The following is a 26820-nucleotide window of genomic DNA, read 5'->3' on the forward strand; positions in this document are numbered from 1 at the left end:
TTGCAACAAGAGCCTTGCAAAGCTTAAACTTAACCACCAAATCCATAGAGAGTGCGGCCCTGACGCTTGAGCGCGTAGACCACGTCCATGGCGGTGACAGTCTTGCGCTTGGCGTGCTCGGTGTAGGTGACAGCGTCCCGGATGACATTCTCCAGAAACACCTTCAGCACTCCACGGGTCTCCTCGTAGATGAGGCCGGAGATACGCTTGACTCCTCCACGGCGGGCCAGACGGCGAATGGCTGGTTTTGTGATGCCCTGAATGTTGTCGCGCAAAACTTTGCGGTGACGCTTAGCGCCCCCCTTGCCAAGGCCCTTTCCACCCTTGCCGCGTCCAGACATATTGCTTAAACGCTGAGCACTAATGCTGAATGGGCCTAATGCAAGGCCCGCCGCCTATTATGTAGCGATAGTGCGGACCTTTGTGAAAACTGGAAGAACAGAAAGGCGGGAAACTGCACTGAGTCCCCGCCCCTTCTAAAATCTAAAGTGAAACAGGCTAGCGAGATTTACTCGTATTTAGAAAATGGCTCAGAGGTAAAGAATCCGTCTGCAATGCGGGAGAGGAGGGTTGGGTTGGTCGGAAAGATCCCCAGGAGAAGAAAATGACAACCCATTCCAGTATTCTTGCCTGGGAAATCCCATAGAAAGAGGAGCCTGGCGAGCTACAGTCTATAAAGGGGCAAACAGTTCGACAAGACTGACCACGCACACACTCCATTAATCTATCTGAATCTTAGTAGCTTTCTTCGTAAAATAGGATATATGCTATTAATAACTGAGTTGTTGTAAACAAAATAGCATCTAGTTCTCGAACAATAAATTCCTGGAATCTTAATTGAAAGCAAAGTATAATAGCTAACACACATTGAGAGATTTCAAAACTTTCTAATATACTGGCTTGTACAGTGTGCTTTAATTTATACAAATTGAGCATATACATTTAATCAGTGAAGGATTGCAAAGGAAAAGAATATAAATTGTCAGGGGCTAATAACTTGTTCTTGTATAGAGGTAGTTGGTGCATGGAATTCAAGCAAAGATATCATAAACTCCAGTGGTGGGCAAAGAAATTTACACAAGTGCCAGAAATAAAAATGTGATCTTCCTTAGGTTTTTATATTATTTTTAAAAAAATTTTTTTTTTTTTTTGCTGAGCACATGGGAGAGCTAAGATTGAAATGATGCCCTTAAAAGAAATAGAATGTTCAAAATAGCTTTTTTAGAATTCACGCTTATGATACACCAAGCACACTGTCCTAAAGAGTATAGATTAGCTCAGCCAAGTGCTCCATCAGAAAATTAGAGATTATGAATGTCAAATTTCAGAAAAATTTATTTTGAGGTAGCAGCACCAACAGCTAAAAAAATCACACACCAGCATAAATGAACCAAATTTAAATTCAGTGGGCATATCATTACTAAAACAGGCAGAAGAAAGGAAAACATTGCTGTTTGAGAAAAACAAAACAAACACATCCAAGAAAGAACATTAATTTGTTAAACAAGCCTTGAAATCCACAGGAATACACAATAGCAACTCCTAAAGAATTCTCACATCTTTTTTTTACATTGCCAAATAAAATATACATTTTGAAATAACAAAATTCACAAAAAGTTGCTACAGTAGTATCTAGAGTTCCTCTAGCCAATTTTCCCCTAATGGTGACATCTTATATAGCTATATCATAATATCAAAGGCAGTAATTGACACTGACAAAGTACTGTTAACTAGCATACAAGCCTTATTCAGCTCTCACAGATTTTCATATTGCCCCCGTGTGTGTGTGTGTGTGTGTGTGTGTGTGTGTGTGTGTAGTCTTATGCCATTTTAAGATGCATCAGTTCATGTAACTATCACCTCAACATGGACACAAAACTATTCTATTATTACCAAGGAACCCTTCAATGTTACTGTTTCATAGTTACAACCACCCACATCTTTCCTGTCTTGGGGCAATCACCAATCTGTTATTCATCTCAGTATCATCACTTTGAGAATGTTATATAAATGGAATAATACAATATGTAACTTTTTAAGATTGGCTTTTTTACTAAACATTACCCATGTAGACAGTTGTATGTATTAATATCAATAGCTTTTCATTTTATTGCTGAGTAGGATGCCATTGTATGGGTGTCTGAGAATTAATATAACCATTGACCAGTTGAAAGACACGAACTTGTTTCTAATTTGTAAATGCAGCTGTTATTAACAGTTTTCTTTCTCCCCAGCCACCCCCACACCATTTGGTTTGCTTTTAGTCTCTCCTGCATGCCCCCTGAAAATTACATATTTTTTAAACGGCAGAAATGCTGCTATGATGACTGGGAGGCTAACAGGACTTTCAGTCATCACATAGAAATCACACAGCATTGTCATTATCTCTTGAAAGTTTGTTTCAAGATTCAAAAACATTGCACTGAGCTATTCCAACTATTTCTGAAATCTGACTTCTGGTTTCTGTAGCTGAGGATCTGCTCCACAACAGTCTGTAATGTTTATTAATTAAACTGTTGGTGTCCAGATCCTTTGGTTCCTTCCAGGGGAAAAATGTTTTCACTTCTATGCAGAACTATTCAGTTAGGGCCTTGAGAGCCTCCAGTGTTGCTTAATCTCCCCAGTCTAGGAGTAAACCCAGCAATAAGGCTGAGAGTTCCCATTGCTAATGTCTATAAAACCTGACAGAATCCAGAAATCTTGCACTGCTCCAGGGTTTATCCTAGGATTCTGCCTTTGTTGGAAGAAAGTTGGGAGCTGTTGTCTCATCGGCTCTTTTACTGAGGATTAATAATAAATGATGACTGCAAACTCTGCCTTAGTGACTACATCATGGTTTTCTCATAGAATGCAGACACATTCTCCACAATCTGAGTTTTCAGTAACTTGCTGGAACAAGCTCTAAATTCCGGGAATGTTGAACATACTTACTAGTCTGGGCCCCAGATTTGGTGAATTTATGCTCTCCCCATCTGCATCATTAACTGCTGGTGGTGCTGCTGGAAACTGATTTCTGGAAATCCCACGGAACCAGTTTTGGATACCAGATCTCTATTTTTAGTACAGAAAAGATGATTACATTTACCAAATGATGTACTGTTCAGCACAAAAACAAATGGATTAGCAGCAAACTGGTCTCCAGTAGTACTCAGCATGGGTCCTTGAATATCCTTGTGTGTGCATGCCACTTTGCGGCTGCTCAAGGACCAGTGCTTTTTATCATATACTACATCATCCCTGGACTTTCTGTCTCAGGGACAGGAAAATGTCAATTATTTTGCCTGATCTAGTAATTAAATTACTACAAACAAAGCTAGTGAAGGTGGTGGATTTCCAGCTGAGCCATTTAAAATTCTAAAAGATGGTGCTGTTAAAGTGCTGCACTCAATATGCCAGCAAATTTGGAAAATTCAGCAGTGGTCACAGGACTGGAAAAAGTCAGTTTTTATTCCAATACCAAAGAAAGGCAATGCCAAAGAACATTCAAACTACCACGCAATTTCACTCATTGGCAAGCTAGCAAGTTAACGCTAAAAATCATTCAAGCTAGGCGTCAAAAATACGTGAACTAAGAACATCCAGATGTACAAGCTGTATTTAGAAAAGGCAGAGGAAACAGAGATCAAATTGCCAACATCCACTGGATCACAGGAAAAGAAGAAAAATCCCAAAGAAAATACCTACTTCTGCTTCATTGACTTCGGTAAACCCTTTTTGTCGATTACAACAAACTGTGGAAAAGTCTTAAAGAGATGGAAATACCAGACCACCTTACCTGTCTCCTGAGAAACCTGTATGCAGGACAAGAAGCAACAGTTAGAACCGGATCTGACCAACAGACTGGTTCAAAACTGGGAAAGGAGTATATCAAGGCTGTATATTGTCACCCTGCTTATCTAACTTCTGTGCAGAGTATATCATGTGAAATGCCAGGCTGAATGAAACACAAGCTGGAATCAAGATTGCTGGGAGAAAAATCAACCTCAGATATGCAGATGATACCACTGTAATGGCAGAAAGCGAAGAGGAACTAAAAAGCCTCTTGATGAGGGTGAAAGAGGAAAGTGAAGAAGTAGATTTAAAACTCAACATTCAAAAAGCTAAGATCATGGCATCCAGTCCGAGCACTTCAAGGGAAATAGATGGGGAAACAATGGAAACAACGACAGACTTTATTTTCTTGGGCTGGAAAATCACTGCCAACACTGATTGCAGCCATGAAATTATAAGATGCTTACTCCTTGGAAGAAAAACTATGACAAACCTAAAGAACTTATTCAGAAGCAGAGACACAACTTTGCCAACAAAGGTCCGTATAGTCAAAGCTATGGTTTTTCCAGCAGTCACATACAGATGTAAGAACTGGACCATAAAGAAGGCTGAATACCTAAGAGTCAATGCTTTTGCACTGAGGTGCTGGAGAAGACTCAAGAGTTCCTTCAGCAGCAAGATTAAACCAGTCATTCCTAAAGGAAATCAGTCCTGAAAATTCATTGGAAGGACTGTCACTGAAGCTGAAGCTCCAATACTTTTGGCCATCTGATGTGAAGAACTGACTCACTGGAAAAGGCCCTGATGCGGGAGACTGAGGACAGGACAACAGAGGATGATATGGTTGGATGGCATCACTAACTCAATGGACATGAGTTTCAGCAAACTCTGAGAGATAGTGAAGGATAGGGAAGCCTGGAGTGCTGCACTTGATGGGACTGCAGAGTCGAACATGACAGGGACTGAAAAATACAATTAAACTAAGATGACAGATAAGGGGGTGGGGGTAGGGGTAATTTACACAGGTAAGTCACTTAGAAATAAGACCCAAGACGTAACCAAAGCAGGTTGTATATACATATATGATTTGTACTTGCAGTATCAAAATTATTTGCTTATGTAACTTTTTTAGCATTTACTTCTCATAATGCATCCTATTCTACTGGTGTAAGAATAGCTTCACACTGCTGCTGCTTATAGAGGAAGAGGACCACTATCACTATTTTTACGGTTTAAGAGGATCGCATTACGTTTCTTGCTGTTTGATTGCAATGGAAGCTTCAGGTGTCAATGTCCTGGTTTTTACATGGAAAAGAGGTTGCAGGAAACTGTCTTTTCCTAGAATTGGTATATGGAACACGTGGAGTTATGCCCTGCTCCCACTTTGTTTTCTTAGGTTTTTCGGGAGATGATCGACTCCTTTGTGATACAGTTCCTCCAAATGAACTTGTAGGTGGCTCTGAAAAGAGCCTTTGGGTTTGGTAATAGCACTTAGTGTCGACAATTTATGCCCTCTCCCCGCGGATGCGGCGGGCAAGCTGGATGTCCTTGGGCATGATGGTGACGCGTTTGGCGTGGATGGCACACAGGTTGGTGTCCTCGAAGAGCCCCACCAAGTAGGCCTCGCACGCCTCCTGCAGCGCCATCACCGCCGAGCTCTGGAAGCGCAGGTCGGTCTTGAAGTCCTGCGCGATCTCGCGCACCAGCCGCTGGAACGGCAGCTTGCGGATCAGCAGCTCCGTGGACTTCTGGTAGCGGCGGATCTCTCGCAGGGCCACCGTGCCGGGCCGGTAGCGGTGGGGCTTCTTCACGCCGCCGGTGGCCGGCGCGCTCTTACGAGCAGCTTTGGTGGCGAGCTGCTTGCGCGGCGCCTTACCGCCGGTGGACTTGCGGGCAGTCTGCTTAGTACGAGCCATCACGATGGATTGGATAAACTGTTGCAACTCAAGCCCTGCTCTTCTTGCTCTTATTTATAAAGGCGAAGTCATCCTGATTGGTCCGAATCTTCAAATTTCGCGCGGTGAAAGCAGAAACCGGATACGCCTTGTGATTGGCTACCAGTTCTCACTTTCGAAAACCTTTATCTTTTGATGTCCTGTATTTTCTCTGTAAATTGTCCATCTATTCACCCTGTATTTTAAGTGCTTTATATTTACCTTAATTAGTGTTAATCCCTTTGTTGGAGATTAAGGTTGGGAAGAGACAAAAAAGAAAGTTCCACAGATCCGAGCCCTTTCAAAAACTCCGTTTCTGAATGTTATTGATCGAGTCCAGCTTCGTCATTTATCAGAGGTTATAATTTTGAATAAATGTTTTATTTTTGCAATGCAAGTATCGTATTACAGAATTTCTAACTCTTCAACAAACATTGCCATCACTTCCAGACACTCTGTTCCTAAGAAACATGAAAATACTACCGCTGTTGAAATGTAACGATGCTGCTGCTGCTAAGTCGCTTCAGTCGTGTCTGACTCTGTGCGACCCCATAGACGGCTGCCCTCCAGGCTTCCCCGTCCCTGGGATTCTCCAAGCAAGAACACTGGAGTGGGTTACTATTGCCTTCTCCGACGATGCTGAATCTTGGTAAATCTTAAATGTTTGGTCAAGCCAAACTGTAAATGCCAATGGCTTAATTTTTAAAACATTTCAGTATTTAGCAAAATTTTATGTTCTTTTTCCTACAATTACTAACTCGGTAACTTAATTTTGGCCGAAAACTAGAATCATAAATTTATATTGGGCTTTTGTCTCTTTAGGTCCATATCGAGGAAGAAACAAGGCTCACAAGTAGATATTTATGTACAAAACCTTAATCCTTTGCGCTGTTTTGAAACGGAAACTTTTTTTTTCTTATCTGGTGGCTGGGGATATCCAGGGTTCTTTCCAGTTCAACAGCCAATCAAGAAATAGAATCTAAATCTCCTTATTTGCATACAACGTTTCTACTGGCTGAATAGATCCAATCAGCGACTTCGATAGATTAAGCATCTATTTGCATAGAAGCCCTACAAAAATAGGCCGGCACGCTAAGCAGTATTCTTTCAGTTTTCTCCGTCAGTTTATTCTGTCAGACTTTCTTCCATCATGCCTGAACCGGCTAAATCTGCTCCTGCTCCCAAGAAGGGGTCTAAGAAGGCAGTAACCAAGGCGCAGAAAAAAGACGGCAAGAAGCGTAAGCGCAGCCGCAAGGAGAGCTACTCCGTGTACGTGTACAAGGTGCTGAAGCAGGTCCACCCGGACACTGGAATCTCCTCCAAGGCCATGGGCATCATGAACTCCTTCGTGAACGATATATTTGAGCGCATCGCAGGCGAGGCATCGCGTCTGGCGCATTATAACAAGCGCTCGACCATCACATCCAGGGAGATCCAGACCGCCGTGCGCCTTCTGTTGCCTGGGGAGCTGGCCAAGCACGCCGTGTCCGAGGGCACCAAGGCTGTCACCAAATACACCAGCTCTAAGTAAATGTTTCTAGGAGCTGTCAAACCCAAAGGCTCTTTTCAGAGCCACTCACATTTTCCCAAAGGGCTCTAATACTGGATATTGTCTTAATCTCTAGGAGAAAAGTAATGCTGAACTTCAAAGTTGGCTATGTTAACGAATTTATGATTTTAATTTCTCAGAAAATTTCCCTTTGTAGTGGTTCTCATAACTAGGTAACTTGATCAGCTTAAAAGAAACGGGCTATTTCAATACAGAAAGGCAGACCATTTCTAACTAGTATAAACTATAAACCTCCGGAGACTGAGGCACAACAGCTACTAACCTCTTTGCCCTGAGCAATTAGCAGTTTCATTTGCCTGTTTCCCTTGTAGTTAGATGTGGCCTCTGGTTGAAGTCCTAACAATGGGACAAAAGTAAACTTTTACATTTGTGGGTCTGGGGCATGATGATAGCCTCCCAGAAAGACTTTACACACTTTCTCTTCCCAGAGTAAAGGTGTTTTAGAAACTGAACAGGGCCAAACTAATGCTAACCCCAGTGTTACCAGACCAAGACTTAAGTACAACTTTGGCTTCTCTAGAGATAGAATCTTTACTGTTCAACCAGAAATTGGCTCGTCACCAGTTAGATAATCAGACTAACAAACCCCTTTCATCCCCTAAAGCAGCAGTCTCCACCTTTTTTGGCGCCAGGTATCGATTTCATGAAAGACAATGTTTCCCCATACTGGGTGGGGGGATGGTGTGGGGATAATTCAAGCCCATTGCTTTTTTTTTTTTTTTTTTTTTTTTTTTGGAGGCGGGGAGGAGATGCTGTGTGCTCAACATTTTTTAATTGCTCATTTTTTTTCTTTTTTAAAAAATTATTTTAATTGGAGGCTAATTACTTTACAATATTGTAGTGGTTTTTGCCATACATTGACATGAATCAGCCATGGGTATACATGTGTCCCCCATCCCGAAACCCACTCCCACCTCCCTCCCCATCCCAGCCCTCAGGGTTCTCCTAGTCCACCGGCCCTGAGCACCCTGTCTCATGCATCAAACCTGGACTGGCCATCTATTTCATATATGGTAATATACATGTTTCAGTGCTATTCTCTCAAATCATCCCACCCTCGCCTTCTCCCACAGAGTCCAAAAGTCTTTGTGTCTCGTTTGCTGTCTCGCATGTCGGGTCATCGTTACCATCTTTCTAAATTCCATATATATGCGTTAATATACTGTATTGGTGTTTTTCTTTCTGACTTGCTTCACTCTGTATAATAGGCTCCAGTTTCATCCACCTCATTAGAACTAATTTCAAATGCATTCTTGTTAATGGCTGAGTTTCCATTGTGTATCTGTAGCACAGCTTTCTTATCCATTCCTCTGCCGATGGACATCTAGGTAGCTTTTATGTTCTAGCTATTGTAAACAGTTCAAGCACATTACATTTAGTGTGCACTTTATTTCTATTATTATTACATTAGTTCCACCTCAGATCATCAGGCATTAGACCTGGAGGTTGGGGTCCACTACACTAAAGAATGGCATCCTTGGAATAATCAACCCACTTTTCTTCCTAGTATAATTTTCCTGTTCCTGCTCCTTTCTGCCTAGAAAAACCTTTCATTTCATATAGCTCCTCAGAGCTCTTTTCTGTCTGCTAGATTGGCAGTTGCCAGATCCATGAATCACTGAATAAAACCAATAACATTTCTAACATGTAGTCCGTGGAATTCTTTTTTTAACATGTGAGAGCAATGTGTTAAGATAATTGAGATACAAAGATAAAAGGACACAGGGGTGGAGGCATCATCTTTGGTGGGCCAATGGTTAAGGCTCCATTGATTCCACTTCAGGGGGCACAGGTTCTATCCCTGGTCTAGAAGTTAAAAATCCCATGGCCAGGGGAAAAAAGAAAAGGCATATGGGCTCCAGAATCACTGCTTGGAAGAAAGAGTTGCCTGCTAATCTAGAATACCCTTTTGGATCTCACAAAAGCAGAGAATAAACTTGCAATAAGCAATTAAGGTTATCAGTTAAATAAACCAAAAGTTGAGAATTATGTTTTATTCAGCAGGTATACCAAGGACTGAAACCCATGAGACAGCCTCTCAGAAAGCTCTAAGGGACTATTCTGAAGAGGCAAGGGAGAACCAAGATATATAGGAGTTGGGGGCGGGAAGAGGGAAGCCGGTACTTGAAACATCAAAATATGACTGTTAGTTAAAGAAAACAGACATTTCAAGCTAGTGAATTTTTCATACTTTTCTATGTCTGAGAAGATCCAAGAGTCTGGGCTCATTGAAATCATTCCTTTGATATGTAACTTAACTACCTAGGGCCAGTATCCTATTTTTCTTCATCCTGAATCCACTCAGGGTACACAGTTGTGGGGATGGGGTGGCAGTTTCAGAGGCTTAAGTCTAGATGGCTGCCAGATCCTTTGTTTACTGATACAGCAAGTGACATTCTTCATCCACAAAGTTTGGAAATTTATCTTAATATACCCTCCATCCACCATGATAATCTCTATTTTCTAAAAAGAAGTTCAGTCACTTGTTGCTGGATCTCAAACCTTGTAGAACCAGATGGCTAGCAACATTCTTTAGTTGGCAAAGGACAGAGAAAATTTTCTTCCAAAACAATTTCATAGTTATTTGGCAAAACCTGAACAACACCAGTTTCCTGTCCTTCCTTGAACACTACTTCTAAAAAATGAGAGTAATTAACAGCCTATACACCCTAATGAAAGTCTCTGCATTTGAACTGCAGTCTCTCCCAATAGGAAGGGTTCAGAAGATACATGATATCTTGGTTCAATGCCAAGATTCAGTTACAGCTTAGATCAGCACTTGATAACATGCATCATTTTTATCATAAATAAATAAAATTTAATTTTGTTTTCTTTCAAAAAATCATGGGTTTGGCCATCAAATCACCACCATTTTGAAGGTTTTCGTATGGAATTCTATTAGCCATAAGCCAAAAGATGAACAGTTTTATTTATATTTGGACACTCATTAGTAATTATCCAATATAATCTTAGAAAATGTACTTTTACAGTGTATAAAGCCTTTTTAGAAATATTACATTTGAATTCTCTTTTTTCTGAAAAGTAAAACGATGGTAGTGATTATTTGGAACCTCAAAATATCTTACTTTTGGGACTTCCCTGGTGGTCTAGTGGCTAAGACTCCTTGCTCCCAGTGCAGGGGGCTCAGATTCCATCTCTGGCTGAGGAACTAGATACCTCTGCTGATAATAAAAATCTCTCATGCTGAAGCTTTAAAAAAGAAAAGAAAAGAAAAGAAAAAAAACCACCCATGTGCTGCAACTAAGATCCATTTGGTTAAATACCCTTTTTAAATCTTACTTTTCATTTTAAATAAATTGTCACAGAATTAGTACTCTCCCTAATGACTAGTATTCTTGAACTGGCTGGCAGTCGTCTCCCTGGGGTTAGTACTCATCTATTTCTGCTCTGGCCTCAGTTTATTTTCTGTGTTGGGGCCAGTGTGAGGAAAGCAGGAGAGACTCCATCTTTAAGCCTGTCATCTGTCTTACAGACTGGATATGACCTGGGCCTGAACCCTGCCCAAGAGTGAGGAAGCCATGGCTAGTGAAAGCCAGCTCTTCTGGAGACTTCCCTCCCTACAGATGACAAATGGAGATTGTAGTTGGGGTCAGGTTGCCCCTGTTAAATTAACCATGCAGACATGCCCCCTGATGTATAATCATTGTTCCCCCTCTTTAACCTTAATTCTTTGTTTTCCTAGCACCTACTTGTAAAACTCAATCATATACAACAAAAAGGTTGCTAACATGCAACCAGTCACATAGTAGGGGGTATAAAACTGGACCTCTCAGAAGCATCAAGGTCCTCATTGGGAACTGATTCCTCTTGGACCCGCTGGCATAATAAACTCTACTCCAATGTCTTGAGTGTCCTCTGAGGTGTGTTTTGTGACTCCAGATTCCACAACATCTGAATTGAATGTATTCAGGAAACTGGAGTAAGACTTTTGGTCGGGGGGAAATGTGTAAACTCATTGATGAGCTATCCAGAAACTCCAGCTTGCGAAAGAAGAGAAAGTTGGTTCTATCTAGTTGGACCTGTGGCCCTCATTCCAAGTAATGCTTCCAACATGGGACCTTCGCAGTCATTGTTTCCTTTGTGAGGAATGATCTTTCTACAGAAGTATGAAGATCGCACTCCCTTCCAGATTTCATGCCACTGGCTTTCATGTCTCATCTCAGTTGTGAAGTCTTCCCCACTTACCCGATTTAAAATGGTAACTGTCCACTACTCATCTCCCACTCTATGACAGTCCCTAATCCCCTTGGACTCTTTATGTTTTCTTAATCCTCTTGACCTGCCAAAATACTGTGTTTATCTTTGTTCATTTTCTGTCGGTGAGCTCCACACAGAAGGATCCCTGCCATGTTATGCGCTGTTCTTTCCAGCACCTAGAACATTCTTGAGCACACAGTAATCACTCAAAAAGGTTTTGATACATGGATGGATGAGGTAAAAGGAAAATATGCATGTAACACAAAATGCCTTCCATTCTCTAGCCCCAGAGATAAAATCCATGACAGATTTAACAAAATGAACCACTATAGAAGGTATTCCCCCTCACTATGCTTCTGTTTCTTCATCATAGTATTTGAGGTAACATGCCCCACCCCCAACCCACAGAGTTATTGTGGGGATTAAATTAAATAATCCATGCAGAAACTCAGTTAGACTTTGACTTTATAAAGTCACAAATCTTTTACCAGCTGGACAGCTCCAAAGGCCATTATTGTTAGCATCACTTTTTGGCAACTGACATAACAATCAAGAGTGCTATATGGAGCACAGCTTGTGTTTAGCCAGATCTGCTACTGACTGAAGGACCCAGTGAAATAAAGCTGCAGAGCTCACCATTTTACCTTATACAGAAACTCTTTGCCTGGTTCTGAAAGACATTTGAATTCACAACCCAAATAAATCAAGTTTGGTACCTGAGAGCAAACAATTTGCCTGTGGTTATAAAACTAGTAAATTGAAGTATTATGCTATGAATCAACTTTAACTCCAAAGGTTTATATTTTATGAATAATTTTCTCTTTTCTCCCTAACTATAAATCACCCAGATCAGCCTCTGTTTGCAAGGTCTGAATAGCACAAAATGAAGAAAACTGGGCTTAGATTTTTGTACTGGAGCGCAATTGAGCCAACTAAGAACCACTCCAGTATTCTTGCCTGGAGAATCCCATAGACAGAGGAGCCTGGCAGGCCACAGTCCATGGGATCACAAAAGAGCTAAACAGGACTGAGCACACAGGCAGTAAGAATACAGCAGAACCTGGTTAAATGAGAGAAAAGGACCCAAAAACTCCTGTGTTCAACTTCTCTCAAGTTCTTCCACATCACTCAGAGCAAATGCTAAATTCTTTACAGTGGTATACAAGCCCCTACAGCATCACGCTTCTTTTCATTTCTCTGCTTTTTAATCTCCTCCTACAATGCCCAGCCCTTTCCACATAGCCACCCTAGCTCTTCAGCATTTCTTCCTCCTTTTTCCCCAGCTTGCCTCTTCACCTTTCAATGCTTTGCTGGGATAACTAGCTTCTTAGTGCCATCTTCATTGGTTACCTTATCTAAATTTCAACTCTCCATAATAATCCTTATTCTTGCTTTATTGCACTCATTTATTACATATGATATTTGTTTATCTAATATATTGTTTATCCCAGAGTCAAATATAAATTCCATGAGAGCAAATAATTTTGTCTATTTGGGTCTCATCTGAGTGTATTCCCAATGCATAGAACAGCATCTGGTACTGTTATAAACTCTTATCAATCTTAGATGTTGTTTGTTGAGAGTTATCATGACATCATAATTAGGTTTTAAAATGGTAGATGTATATTAAAATGCTACCAGAGGAAATGATATAATTTCCTCAACAGTCATCAAGGCACCAATCAAGGTAGAAGAGGTATAGATAAAACATATTTGCCCAGTGTTGGTGATGTTGAGGATGGGTAAACTTTTATCTAGTGGAGGTGATGGAATTCCAGTTGAGCTATTTCAAATCCTGAAAGATGATGCTGTGAGAGTGCTGTACTCAATATGCCAGCAAATTTGGAAAACTCAGCAGTGGCCACAGGACTGGAAAAGGTCAGTTTTCATTCCAATGCCAAAGAAAGGAAATGTCAAAGAATGCTCAGACTACCGCACAGTTGCACTCATCTCACATGCTAGTAAAGTAATGCTCAAAATTCTCCAAGCCAGGCTTCAGCAATATTTGAACCGTGAACTCCCTGATATTCAAGCTGATTTTAGAAAAGGCAGAGGAACCAGAGATCAAACTGCCAACATCTGTTGGATCATGGAAAAAGCAAGAGAGTTCCAGAAAAACATCTATTTCTGCTTTATTGACTAGGCCAAAGCCTTTGACTGTGTGGATCACAATAAACTGTGGAAAATTCTGAAAGAGATAGGAATACCAGACCACCTAACCTGCCTCTTGAGAAATCTGTATGCAGGTCAGGAAGCAACAGTTAGAACTGGACATGGAACAACAGACTTGTTCCAAATAGGAAAAGGAGGACATCAAGCCTGTATATTGTCACCCTGCTTATTTAACTTCTATGCAGAGTACATCATGAGAAACGCTGGACTGGAAGAAGCACAAGCTGGAATCAAGATTGCCGGAAGAAATATCAATAACCTCAGATATGCAGATGGCACCACCCTTATGGCAGAAAGTGAAGAGGAACTAAAAACCCTCTTGATGAAAGTGCAAGAGGAGAGTGAAAAAGTTGGCTTAAAGCTCAACATTCAGAAAACGAAGATAATGGCATCTGGTCCCATCACTTCTTAGGAAGTGGATGGGGAAAGAGTGGAAACAGTGTCAGACTATTTTGGGGGGCTCCAAAATCACTGCAGATGGTGACTGCAGCCATGTAATTAAAAGAAGAAAAGTTATTTATGACCAACCTAGACAGCATATTGAAAAGCAGAGACATTACTTTGCTGACTAAGGTCCGTCTAGTCAAGGCTATGGTTTTTCCAGTAGTGATGTATGGATGTGAGAGTTGGACTGTGAAGAAGGCTGAGTGCCGAAGAATTGATGCTTTTGAACTGTGGTGCTGGAGAAGACTCTTGAGAGTCCCTTGGACTGCAAGGAGAGCCAACCAGTCCATTCTGAAGGAGATCAGCCCTGGGATTTCTTTGGAAAGAATGATGCTAAAGCTGAAACTCCAGGACTTTGGCCACCTCATGCAAAGAGTTGACTAATTGGGAAAGACTTTGATGCTGGGAGGGATTGGGGGCAGGAGGAGAAGGGGATGACAGAGGATGAGATGGCTGGATGGCATCACGGACTCGATGGACGTGAATCTGAGTGAACTCCGGGAGTTGGTGATGGACAGGGAGGCCTGGCGTGCTGCGATTCATGGGGTCGCAAAGAGTCAGACACGACTGAGCAACTGAACTGAACTGATACTTCCATATATTCTCAAGTGTCACGTAATTTTAAAAAAAAAATGAGAATGAAATTATATGGGCGATGGGAGATAAATTGATAAATAAATTTTTTTAATACTATGGAGAAGTCTTTAAAAGACCATCCTAAAACCCAAATAGGACATTGTGCTGATATTTACAGGAAAGACCCATTGTGAAGACAGAGTCAGACATGACTGAGCAACTAAGCACAGCACACACCACAGGTCTAGGATAATTCTCCTTGAAATATCCCTGAAAACATGGTAATGTCAACTGCTGAAAGCAGCTCCATTTCTCAATATGCTGTTGGCTGTGAAAGTTGCTTGGTCATGTCTGACTCTGTGACCCCAGGGACTACATACAGTCCACGGAATTCTCCAGGCCAGAATACTGGAGTGGGGAGCCTTTCTCTACTCGAAGGTAGTAAGTTGGCGTCTGTCTAGGGAAGTAGAATATGAGTACCTTCTACTACCAACCCAGGGATTGAACCCAGGTCTCCCACAATGTGGGCAGATTCTTTACCAGCTGAGCCACAAGGGAAGCCCGTTTCTCAATATGGACTCACAATCTTAATATAGACTCAGGTGTTATGTGCAATTGCTTGAGAGAAATTTCAATTTATATAAATAAATGTAGTTTGCAAATGCTTACTCCTGGTAAGAGTTCACAGTATGCTTTTCTTGAAGAAACCAAAAATACCATCCCTAACCCCACTCCAGGCTTTCATTTTTTTAACATGACTGACAAATAGACTTCTGAGACTAGCTTTCATAAATCACCTTCGGTGAACTTCGTACAATGGAGACTGTGACTCAGTAGACCTGACAGGGGTCTGAAAACCTGCCATTTCGAGCAAATTTCCAACTGATGCTCATGCTGCTGGTCGCAGACACTTTATGAGTGGTGAAATTGTAGAAGTTAGCATGGCTCTGGCCTTGAGTATTGGCACCAATAAGCTTATCAGAAATACTGATTGGGTGATCTCTTATATAAGTCTCTGTCAGCAAAACTGCCCTGACTGCTCTCTGTGTAAACGACCTTTTATAGGGAAGCCAAAACTGTCTCACTTTGAACCTGGCTGTGATTGGAACTGAGCAAATTGAGGCTTCAGAAACAGGCAGCAAAAACAAATGCTCTACTTTCTCAATTGTCAATGCCCAAATATGTGAATATAGCTCTAAAAAGGATAAACAGCAAACCCACAATCACCTCCACCCAAATTCAGGCTTTTGTTTTCTATGTCCTCAAATAATCCAACCTGACATTAACACCACGCGAACTATTGCCCTTCCCCAAATACATAACACGACTTATTGTTAAGTTTAATAATCCCCCAGTTCACCTGCATAAGGTACTCATATTCTACTTCCCTAGACAGACGCCAACTTACTACCTTCGAGTAACTTTTGCACACTACCTATCGACAGTACATAAAGGGAGCATTTAAAGTTAAAACCGAGCAGATCTTTTTGTATGTTCATAAGGTACCCCAAAGAAATAAGCTGATCACTTAAAACTGTTCAACTTTAAATCTGCATCCCGAACCAAAACACTAAACACACTCAATTTTAAGTGACAGCTGTTTTAAAGAAATTGTGGGTGGCTCTTAGAAGAGCCTTTTTCGTTGGAGTGAGGCAATTGTGGAAGCTTTACGCCCTCTCCCCGCGAATGCGGCGGGCAAGCTGGATGTCCTTGGGCATGATGGTGACGCGTTTGGCGTGGATGGCACACAGGTTGGTGTCCTCGAAGAGCCCCACCAAGTAGGCCTCGCACGCCTCCTGCAGCGCCATCACCGCCGAGCTCTGGAAGCGCAGGTCGGTCTTGAAGTCCTGCGCGATCTCGCGCACCAGCCGCTGGAACGGCAGCTTGCGGATCAGCAGCTCCGTGGACTTCTGGTAGCGGCGGATCTCGCGCAGAGCTACCGTGCCGGGCCGGTAGCGGTGCGGCTTCTTCACGCCGCCGGTTGCCGGAGCACTCTTGCGGGCCGCCTTGGTGGCGAGCTGCTTGCGCGGTGCTTTGCCGCCGGTGGACTTGCGGGCAGTCTGCTTCGTACGAGCCATGGCGATACAAAGGAACAAAAACGAAGTATTGAGGAAGACATTCCGTTTATATATACTCAGAAACAGTCTGATTGGTCTTACTCTAGTTCAAAACTCCCGCGAAACAAATCCATTGGCTGAAGAGTCACTGAAGTGATTGGTCAATTTCTAAAGATTCTGATTGGATGAGTTAGTTCACTTTTCAATCCTTCTTTTTGTTGAAGTCTGCTATCCAAAGGAGCGAACATCCTAGTTCTAAATTCAGGGCTTCTCAAACTGTAAATAAGAAACCACTTGGACATCATGAAAGATCCCTGTTCTGATTCAGATCTATGTAATGGGGCTGAAATTTCGAGGATCAAGCTTTAGAAACAGGTTTACTTGTATTCTCTTTTTTTTTCTTAGTGGTTAATTTTTCTGTTCTGAATTTAGATTGCCTTGGACAGTCACTTCCTAGCTCCACTAGGAAATCACAGGGAAAGCGGCAGGCCAGAAGTGAGCGGCAAAAATGCGAAAAAAAAAAAATTATTGACTTTCCCGTGGTGGCCGAATGGGATTTATGCTTCAGTTTGCTATAGCAGAAACTAGTAACCTCCATTTTAGACTCTATTCTTTGAGCCCACTCTGACAGATGGTTTTCTTTCTTGCTTAACCGCACTTTGAAAATGATTACTTTATGGTTAGAATTTACTATACACTTGGTGTTTTCTTCTCCGAAAAAACACACTTCTGTGAGCATATTTCACTCCAGAAGGTCTCGGTACAATAAGCTCAAGGACCACCAGAGACAACCACTCGGGCCTAACTTAACCAGCGTAGCTAATTTTGAAATTTCCCTGCGAAAAAGAGCACAAACTTGCATCCTTACCGACGGCCCTTTTTCCCACTCCTGGACTGTAGTTTTCCAGTAGTCATGTATGGACGTGAGAGTTGGACGATAAAGAAAGCTGAGCGCCGAAGCATTGATGCTTTTGAATTGTAGTGTTGGAAAAGACTCTTGAGAGTCCCTTGGACTGCAAGGAGATCCAACCAGTCCATCCTAAAGGAGATCAGTCCTGAGTGTTCATTGGAAGGACTGGTATTGAAGCTGAAACTCCAATACTTTGGCCACCTGATGCGAAGAGCTGACTCATTTGAAAAGACCCTGATGCTGGGAAAGACTGAGGGCAGAAGGAGAAACGGACGACAGAGGATGAGATGGTTGGATGACATCACCGACATGAGTTTGGATAGACTCCGGGAGTTGGTGATGGACAGGGAGGCCTGGCATGCTGCAGTTCATGGGGTCGCAGTCAGACACGACTGAGCGAGTGAACTGAACTGAGATTGTGTAAGATTCAAAGGCAGAGTCAAAGCAATAAAAACTACCATTTTCTACTACACCCTGTCTCCAGGTTTCTATTCGGCACCAGTGAACAGAAATTGATTTCTTTGAAAAGCCCGCACTGATCCCAGCGGTCCTTTCGTTTTGCTGTTTCAAAAGACGTAGCCTGACATTCCAGGCTACCACTACCCGTATTTTTTGGCACAGCAGAAACCTTTTCTCTAGAGAAACAGCCACTCCAGCTTTTGTAAACCTTACCCTTACTGCTGGAACTACCCACTTTCCTGTGATTTATTTCCCTGAATCACATTTGGAGCAGTCCCGTCAAGGAGAAAGGATAACTTCGCGTGAACATGCTGTAGTATCTATACAGTACCTTTAATGTAACTATTACAACGCAAGACGAAATACTGTTGTTTACCAGCTCTTTTAAATGTGAGAATGTGGATGGCTCTTAAAAGAGCCTTTGGGTAAAACGTTGTAGCGACACAGATCTAGATAGGTTCACTTGCCCTTGGCCTTGTGGTGGCTCTCAGTCTTCTTCGGCAGCAATACCGCCTGGATGTTGGGAAGAACGCCACCCTGAGCGATGGTAACTTTGCCCAGGAGCTTGTTGAGCTCCTCGTCGTTGCGGATTGCCAGCTGCAGGTGACGCGGGATGATGCGGGTCTTCTTGTTATCCCGGGCCGCGTTGCCCGCCAGTTCCAGGATCTCGGCCGTCAGGTACTCCAGCACCGCTGCCAGGTACACCGGGGCCCCAGCACCGACCCGCTCGGCATAGTTGCCTTTGCGGAGCAGCCGGTGCACTCGGCCCACGGGGAACTGGAGTCCGGCCCGCGAAGAGCGGGTCTTCGCCTTAGCGCGTGCTTTGCCGCCCTGTTTTCCACGACCAGACATAACGAGACACAGAAACAGGTTAAGACCCAGAGAAATGGATCCTGAAGGCACAAGCAGCTAGGTAATTATACTCTCCGGCGGTTTGGTAAAACAGCCTATGCGATTGGCCAAACACAAATTCAAGCCAATCAAAAGCCAGATCTGAAACAACACTTGCTAATTTGCATAGGGAATTTGTAGTGAAAAGGTCAAATTATGTAACGGTGAGCTAAGGGAAGAGCCAATAAGAGTTTGAAATAAAGAGCCTATCAGAGGTTAGGATGTGATGAAAAGACCAATCATAAATTGTAATTCTGCCATCCCACATTTGCATACAGGCCAAACAAATACTAAGATCTTTGGTCTGTGGGCGTATTTTGTGTTCGCCTCCTGGTCCTGTTTGTGTTTTGTGATGCCTGAGCCAGCCAAGTCCGCTCCTGCCCCTAAAAAGGGCTCGAAGAAGGCGGTGACTAAGGCGCAGAAGAAGGACGGCAAGAAGCGCAAGCGCAGCCGCAAGGAGAGCTACTCCGTGTACGTGTACAAGGTGCTGAAGCAGGTCCACCCGGACACCGGCATCTCGTCCAAGGCCATGGGCATCATGAACTCTTTTGTCAACGACATCTTCGAGCGCATCGCTGGCGAGGCGTCTCGCCTGGCGCATTACAACAAGCGCTCGACTATCACATCCAGGGAGATCCAGACAGCGGTACGCCTGCTGCTACCCGGGGAGCTGGCCAAGCACGCGGTGTCTGAGGGTACCAAGGCCGTCACCAAGTACACCAGCTCCAAGTAAATTTCGTCGTTTGAAACAACGCAAACAACTCAAGGCTCTTTTAAGAGCCACCCACTTTGTCTCAAAGGATCTGTAACTTTCCAGACTGTATTAAAGTGGCTCGGTCAAGCAGTGAGAAAGATTATATACAACCATCAGGGTTAAGGTTTCTGACCATTGTGTGAGGAAAAATGTCTATGCCCCAACCACTAATGCCAAAGAAGCTAATTTTGAGCAGCGTAAGCCTGACAGCAAAAGTTTAATTTGCTGCATGTTAGCTACGTGTCTTTCTGCAAACGTGTCTTAAAAGATAGGATGCCAGTTATTCTAAGCTGGCTGTTTTTAAGAAGCAGGAAAATCTTAATACTTAGAAAAGTGGGTGTTTCCTAAAGACGTTTACATTTATAAATAAATAATCCAATTGTAAATGTGGTTTCCTTGCTTTACCGGGAAGAAAATGTCCAAATAGAATCTGCTTTTTATGGAAAAGGACACTACTTAAATCTGCATAACAACATCCTGGTTACCTCTGAAAACCAGTGACTACCTACTCCCATCATGTTTTTTTTTTATCTGAAGATGCTATTTTAAGGTAGTGGCTCAGGCATTTTGTAGTCTTCTCAGGTTTACTGGGGATCTCCAGTGTAGAGAGGAGGTAATACAAATTAGGTGTTTCAGTTTGTCTTTCCCTGTTAATATATCTTGTATCAATTAGACCAAACAAAGAATATGGAAAGAAAGAAGGGAAAATTTTTTCTCCCTATATCTACACAGACTTTTGTGAACATTAAATGTTACTACATTTTATAATAGTGCTTGTGAAGGAAATTCCCTAAAGCCTACATATAATTAAAGCATTTCTCACTTTCCAAGGTTAATTGTAAATACAGTTTAAAACTGTATTCTGGAAAACAAATACGTACATTTAAGAAATAGATAAGCATGGTTAAAGGAGAAATCCCCCAGTGCATTTAGCCTCTTTGACCGCTAAATTTGAACATGGTACTTAAACCCTTTGTGAGCATTTCCTTACCTCTAAAATGGGAATAATAATTAACAACTACTATGTGACATGGCTGGGGTGATCAATAAAAGAGCCCTTAGGGTGGTGCTGGCACAGAGTCCTCTAAAATATTAGCTGTTGCTAAAGCAGCTAGTTGAAGTTCCGGGAAGTTGCCCTCAGGTCTGCCCACTTTAGAATCTCAGAATTCTGAGGCCTTGAACAAGGCAGTGAGCTGTAAAGACTACTAGCATTTAACACCAATTAGAATTCCTTGTCTGGCATTGCGAACAATACAAACCGCTTCTAACAGGCCTGCCCCTGTTGAAAAAACAATTCTCTTCACTGAACTGTTTTGAGGACAACTTAGTGCCTGTGACTCTTAAGTCTTCCCTGCCTTTGATGGCTAGTTCAAGCAACATATGTGTCATTTTCCAGGGAATTTTCTCGTGCCTCACTAGGATTAGAGGTATCTTTTAAATAGTCAGATGTGTTGGGTTCCCAGGCCATAAGCAAACTACTCACCTCCATTTGCCTCTCAAACTTGGTCTCTTTTTTCTCCACACCCCCTTGGCCTCCCTCTGCCCACCAGATAACTTCCTTGCTACCTCCAGTCTTTGCTACTTAGTCCTCCTTCCATTTGGAGCTTTACTTTCTCAATCTTTTTTCCCCAAGCATCACTTACAAGTAAAGCCTTCTGGTGATGCTGGTTTAATCACTACATCATGTCTGACTCTTGTGACCCCATGAACTGTATCCCACCACGATCCTCTGTCCACAGGATTTCCCAGACTAGCATACTGGAGTGGGTTGCCATTTCCTTCTCCAGGGTATCTTCCTGACCCAGAGATCAAACCCGCATCTTCTGAATTAGAGTCAGATTTTTTCCCAAAATCTTCCTATGTCATTTAAAGTACCATCTCCTTCCTCTACACTATACAGTTTTTCCCAGCTTCAGTTTTGTTCATAGCACCATCTAACAAACTGTTTTACCTGTTTTGTCTGTGCCCCTTCCAACAAAATATAAGCTCCATGCACTTAGAAATACTGTTTTGTTCACCATTGTTCACTGCTATAATTCCATAGTATCGAACAGTGCCTGGTACATGCCATGCGCTCAATTTTGTTTGTTAAATTAACATCATCGTATGAATTTATCTCCTCAAATCAGTGCCTTAGCTCCAATAACATCTGATTCTTTCCATATTTAAACACCAGAGCCCATATCTTTAAAAGAGATCGCATTGCAAATGACTCCACTGATTTCTGGCTTTCAAAGTATCACCCTACAAACTACTTGCCGGCCATAAGGAGGAGAAATCAGATTTTACGAAGAAACTATTATCCTAAACCAATGACTGACCTAGAACCTACAAAATCCCCTTAACAAGTGACCCTGATGTACAATAGTATTTACATACAATGATCTATAACCTGTTCCGTGACAAGAAAATTAATGTTATTTCAGTCAAACCTAGGGAAAAATCACTTCTACTCTGTAGGTCATACAGGGTCCAGAAATCAAGGAAAATAATCCCATTCAGGAAACAAGCCAAACCAGGACATTTTATAGGCCGGGTCTACATCAAATCAATGTCAAAAAACTAAGTGAGATTCAGGAAATCTGGAGAAAACGTGTATCAATGCATTAAGAGACCTGAAACAGAACAAAAGGGAAGATTGGATCTTCCTCTGAACGAACCAGATCTCTAAGGTATAACAGGGATTTGTTCATGTGCACCGATTATTAGGTATTTAGTTAGGCAGTGAGTATACCGGTAACTTTTTAAAGCAAACAAAAAATGCATACTTCCTTTGAGGTAAATAATCCTGATGTCTGTATAGTACTTTTTTAAATGTTTACTTAATCTTAAACCTAAGTGCCATTCATGTTGCTCATGTAAAAACATACTTCCTGCCGACTTTTTAAAATCTTTCAAACAGGAATTCAGACTATAGTGTCCTCTATACCTAATACATGGTAGCTCTCCCGGCGGGTCCATTGTAATTTTTCCCCCAATGCATGGGTACAAGTTTTAGTCAGCAGAGCCCAGCAGCAGCGCCACACACCAGCCGAGCTCAGGAGCGCGCCCCCGCTGAGGGGAAGACCCGCCCTACTCGTGAATTCGCCTTTGTTCCGAGTCGCGCTTCCCGCCGCGGGCGCGGGCTTTCTTTGTTCCTCTGCCTCGCCGCCATCTTGAGCACAGGGCACCGCCGGGGGAGAACCAGGCATCGCTACGTCGCGGTGAGTGTAAGCCGACTTCTAATACTCAAGTACCGCGGATACTCGATTCCAAATTCGAAATATCCCAGAACTAAGGAAATTTTTCTGGGGTAAAGTCTCATAAAACTTAAATGCGCCGAAGTTATTTTTAAAGCCACAGTGAACTTGCACCTCTCTAAAACTTCCTTCGTGCTTTCAGTCATGTCTGACTCTGCAATCCTATCCATGGTATTATCTTGGCAAAAATATTGGGGTGGATTGCTATGCCGTTCTCCACTGGTAAATTCCGAGAGGGGGGCTTTGTTTAGCGGAAACTGAGCATGTGAGATATCCCTTGAGAAACAGCAAGTGCTAGCCAGCTCTTTCATCGAAACATGTGGGCGGCCCTGAAAAGGGCCTTTGGTGGAAATATTAAGAACGCCGAAAACCGGCAGCTTAACCGCCAAAGCCGTAGAGGGTGCGGCCCTGGCGTTTCAGCGCGTAGACCACATCCATGGCTGTGACAGTTTTGCGCTTGGCATGCTCGGTGTAGGTGACGGCGTCGCGAATCACATTTTCCAGGAACACCTTCAACACCCCGCGGGTCTCCTCATAGATGAGGCCAGATATGCGCTTAACTCCTCCACGCCGGGCCAGACGACGGATGGCGGGCTTGGTGATGCCCTGGATGTTATCGCGAAGAACCTTGCGGTGACGTTTAGCGCCACCTTTTCCAAGGCCCTTCCCGCCCTTGCCGCGTCCAGACATGATAAAGCTGCCAAGGGACCTTCCAAAACAGCACCGACAAAGCCGCGGCAATTCCCTTATATGAGCGGATTCCGGACCGAAGTGAGAACCGAAAGCGCTTTCGCGGGCACATTCATTTAGCCTGCCAGCCCGCCCCTCCCCTCGTGACCCAGTTCTGGGTGACGTCACGACAACTTAGTCCCCGCCCACCGAGCGGGCCCTTCGCTGAGGATTCTCCGGTGAGTCCTCCATCCCTAAGCAGGAATTTTCGAACGCAATTTGAAACTGGGTCAGACTAAAGAAATTAACATTTTTTACTTATTTTCTTTTGCTGCTTAGGATGCTTTGGGACGGTTGCACTGGAGCCTTGGCCCACATGACCGGAACTGCTGTAACCTTCGTTGGAAATGAGGGCCCGGCTTTACCTCCACGTTTACGGGGCCTTCAGCACTGCTGCTCCGTCCCGGTAACAAAACCCCTTCAAATCGAAACATCCTTCCAGAGGAATTTAAAAGCTTCAAGACCTCGCCTTTTCTTTCACCAAGCCAAGGGAAATCTAACCAAAAGATTTTTTCCCCAAAGGCAAATACATATGGTTGGTTAGCGATTCTCCGGTAGAAATCTCGGCAGCCGCGCGAACCAAAGTTCCTTTCACGTTTTATTTTCGTTTTCTTCTCTGATTATTAAAACTTGTGATTCTGATTTAATTATCTAACCGTTCCTCCTGCGCTCAGTAACTTAACTCCGTATTAATGTTTACTTTTCTACTCCTTGTTTTCTCTGATTCTGGTAGCGACATTAATCCAAACTGTTCCCATCTTGTAGCCAAAGTATAGAAATAAATACCCCTCCCCGCCCCCGCCCTTACAGTTTTCTAAAGTTAGAGGCGTGCTTCCTAGTACAGTTAAGGGTATTATTAGCAAGAGGCATAAGTTGTAAAGCAGAGTGGCGCAGCGGAAGCGTGCTGGGCCCATAACCCAGAGGTCGATGGATCGAAACCATCCTCTGCTAGTTTTAGCTTTTTCTGAATTGCTAGAAAATACCCTGAAAATAAGTGTGAAAACCGTTTCCGTGATTTCTTCTGGTTGCCAAAGTAACCGTGTTATTATTGTCTCCAGTTTTCATGACAGCGTTCATTGTCTTGTGATGCTGTGAAAGTGCTGAATTAAGAGAGGAGGAGTGGAAGCCCAGATCTTGTTATGCTTCCTTCTATTCATAATCCAGAAAGCACTGTTTGTAAGAAATTGAGACCTTGTAGTTAAAGTGACAAACTAAAAATCTCCTGGGCCATCCCTGCGCAGATTCTTTGCAACTACTAGAGTTTTAATCTTTGGAGTAAATAAGTAACTGAGACAAGAGTGCAGAGTTTGGTGACCTTAATTGTACGCTGACCTCAGAAGACCACTTCCGCCGCTATTGTAATACCTTCCTTTTCAACCTCTAACAGAACTATTCTCTATGCTTATTTTTTAAATATATGTGTGTACTGTTTTATATATTTTTTCCTCTCTCAGAAAGGATTCCTATTCAGATATTTATGTTACATACTGTGCTAGGAACTAAGAAAACTCATTAAGTAGCCTACAGCGTAGATATGCTTTTAAAACAATATGTAACTATGTACAGTACACGTGTGTACAGTACAGATATTTCTTTAAAAGGTTGTACACTAAGTGCAACGGGGGAAAGGGAAAATAATGTTTCCAGTAGTCCTATGACCACCCAGTAGTTGGTGATTCGCTGGAAGGATTCACATGAATCAAGATATATCCAAGGTTAAGATTTATTACAGCAAAGAAAAAAAGTGTAGACACAAAAAGGAAAAGATATACACAAGCAAATACTAGAGAAGCCTACCTTGTCCTCCATCTTCAAGGATGACATGGACGTTCTTTCTTACTTGAGTGGAAAAGTCATGAAAAGAAAGACAACAATCATGCTCAAAAATCATTTTGGCTGAATTTCCAGGCCAATAATTTTCTCAAAGATAAGGCAGAGTCTCCAACAAGGCTGTGCATATGCAACGTTTTGGCATCCTTTATGTGCTATGTGCCATATACTCCCTCTATGGAGTACCCAAGACCGAAATAATTGTTAGTTCTTCTCTTTCACAAGGCGGTACTCCTTGGCCCCAAATAACCCCTGTAATCTCGAATTTCCATTTTTCTAAAGATAGGGCGCGGGTGGCTCGGGGACAGTTGCCTTTTTGACATTAAGTAGCTTTCACGATTCAGGAGGAGACAGAAAATTTACTAAGTGTCTCAGGAGACCTGTGTCCTTAGAGACCACGTGGCCTAACGGATAAGGCGTCTGACTTCGGATCAGAAGATTGAGGGTTCGAATCCCTTCGTGGTTAGTCTTGACTTTTCACTCCAAAGCTACAACCTCTTCTCTGTTAGTCCTGAGTTCCAGCTGCTGGAATCTGTCACTGGTTTCCACTCTTCTCCTGTCTTTTCCATCTGAACTTCTTTTTTTTTCCTTTGGTTTTATTGCTGTCAAAAGGATGAGAACAGGTTTTATTCAAACAGAAATTACAGAACAAAATATTAAGGTCATTAAAAGAGCTGGACACTTGCAAAGTGTATGCAAACAGGAAGGCAGAGAAGATAACCACAAAACATATACAAAAACTTATTTCTGCACCTAAATAACTGAATTTAATAATAAGTTAGGATGAAGAAAACTTAATTTCCAATGTCGAGTTCTTAGTGAAACACATGATGTTCCCAGATTCAAATCATATGGAGGCTTAGCTCTTTTCTATTAAACATATTCCTCTTTCTCTGTTTTTTAGAAACAATAGAATAGATTAGCACATTTAAAATTATCTTTTGCGTGGGACTCTTTTCAGCCCTATGGACTGTAGCCCACCAGGTTCCTCTGTCCATGGGATTCTTCAGGCAAAAATACTATGGGTTGCCATCTTCCCAACCCAGGGAGGCAGCCTGTGTCTCCCTCTGTTACATTGCACCGGGGTAGCGGGGGTTTCTTACCCACTGAGAAGCCCCAAATAATCCTTTAATGTGTATTAAAAGAAGTGACAAATACCCTAGGTATATTCTGCCTGGACAGTTTTTTTTTCCTCCCATGTCAATATCATGCACACACACGTATACATATACACATATACAGTATCCTGTTATTTCATGATTATCT

The 26820-nt window shown here is 42.6% G+C and overlaps 5 protein-coding genes, 1 long non-coding RNA gene and 2 other non-coding genes across 9 annotated transcripts; 5 read left to right on the top strand and 3 right to left on the bottom strand.

Moving 5' to 3' along the window:
* On the bottom strand, positions 1 to 23742 carry LOC102183743. Its single transcript, XM_018038552.1, has 3 exons — positions 23403 to 23742; positions 5359 to 5734; positions 1 to 360 (listed from the first exon to the last, which is right to left on the bottom strand). The coding sequence occupies exons 1-3, from the start codon at positions 23683 to 23685 to the stop codon at positions 30 to 32; spliced, it is 990 nt and encodes a 329-aa protein (XP_017894041.1). The 5' UTR covers positions 23686 to 23742; the 3' UTR covers positions 1 to 29.
* LOC102183280 (histone H2B type 1) lies at positions 6815 to 7359 on the top strand. The gene has a single exon (XM_005696745.3). The coding sequence runs from the start codon at positions 6856 to 6858 to the stop codon at positions 7234 to 7236; it is 381 nt and encodes a 126-aa protein (XP_005696802.1). The 5' UTR covers positions 6815 to 6855; the 3' UTR covers positions 7237 to 7359.
* On the bottom strand, positions 16082 to 16779 carry LOC108633412 (histone H3.1). Its single transcript, XM_018038541.1, has one exon. It carries the CDS (start codon positions 16761 to 16763, stop codon positions 16353 to 16355), a length of 411 nt encoding a protein of 136 aa, XP_017894030.1. The 5' UTR covers positions 16764 to 16779; the 3' UTR covers positions 16082 to 16352.
* On the bottom strand, positions 18511 to 18987 carry LOC106501778 (histone H2A type 1). Its single transcript, XM_013974069.2, has one exon. The coding sequence runs from the start codon at positions 18961 to 18963 to the stop codon at positions 18571 to 18573; it is 393 nt and encodes a 130-aa protein (XP_013829523.2). The 5' UTR covers positions 18964 to 18987; the 3' UTR covers positions 18511 to 18570.
* On the top strand, positions 19321 to 20094 carry LOC102184017 (histone H2B type 1). The gene has a single exon (XM_005696748.3). It carries the CDS (start codon positions 19355 to 19357, stop codon positions 19733 to 19735), a length of 381 nt encoding a protein of 126 aa, XP_005696805.1. The 5' UTR covers positions 19321 to 19354; the 3' UTR covers positions 19736 to 20094.
* Positions 22710 to 26720, top strand: LOC108633418. 2 transcript variants are annotated; one of them, XR_001917056.1, is made up of 2 exons: positions 22710 to 22959; positions 24004 to 26720. It is a non-coding gene; the product is annotated as an uncharacterized LOC108633418 (long non-coding RNA). The 2 variants fall into 2 exon arrangements; XR_001917055.1 differs by lacking the exon at positions 22710 to 22959 and adding an exon at positions 23760 to 23903.
* TRNAM-CAU lies at positions 24604 to 24675 on the top strand. Its single transcript has one exon. It is a non-coding gene; the product is annotated as a tRNA-Met (tRNA).
* On the top strand, positions 25948 to 26020 carry TRNAR-UCG. The gene has a single exon. It is a non-coding gene; the product is annotated as a tRNA-Arg (tRNA).

The sequence above is a fragment of the Capra hircus genome, chromosome 23 (genome assembly GCF_001704415.2).
Source record: "Capra hircus breed San Clemente chromosome 23, ASM170441v1, whole genome shotgun sequence".
In the NCBI taxonomy this organism is placed as follows: Eukaryota; Metazoa; Chordata; class Mammalia; order Artiodactyla; family Bovidae; genus Capra; species Capra hircus.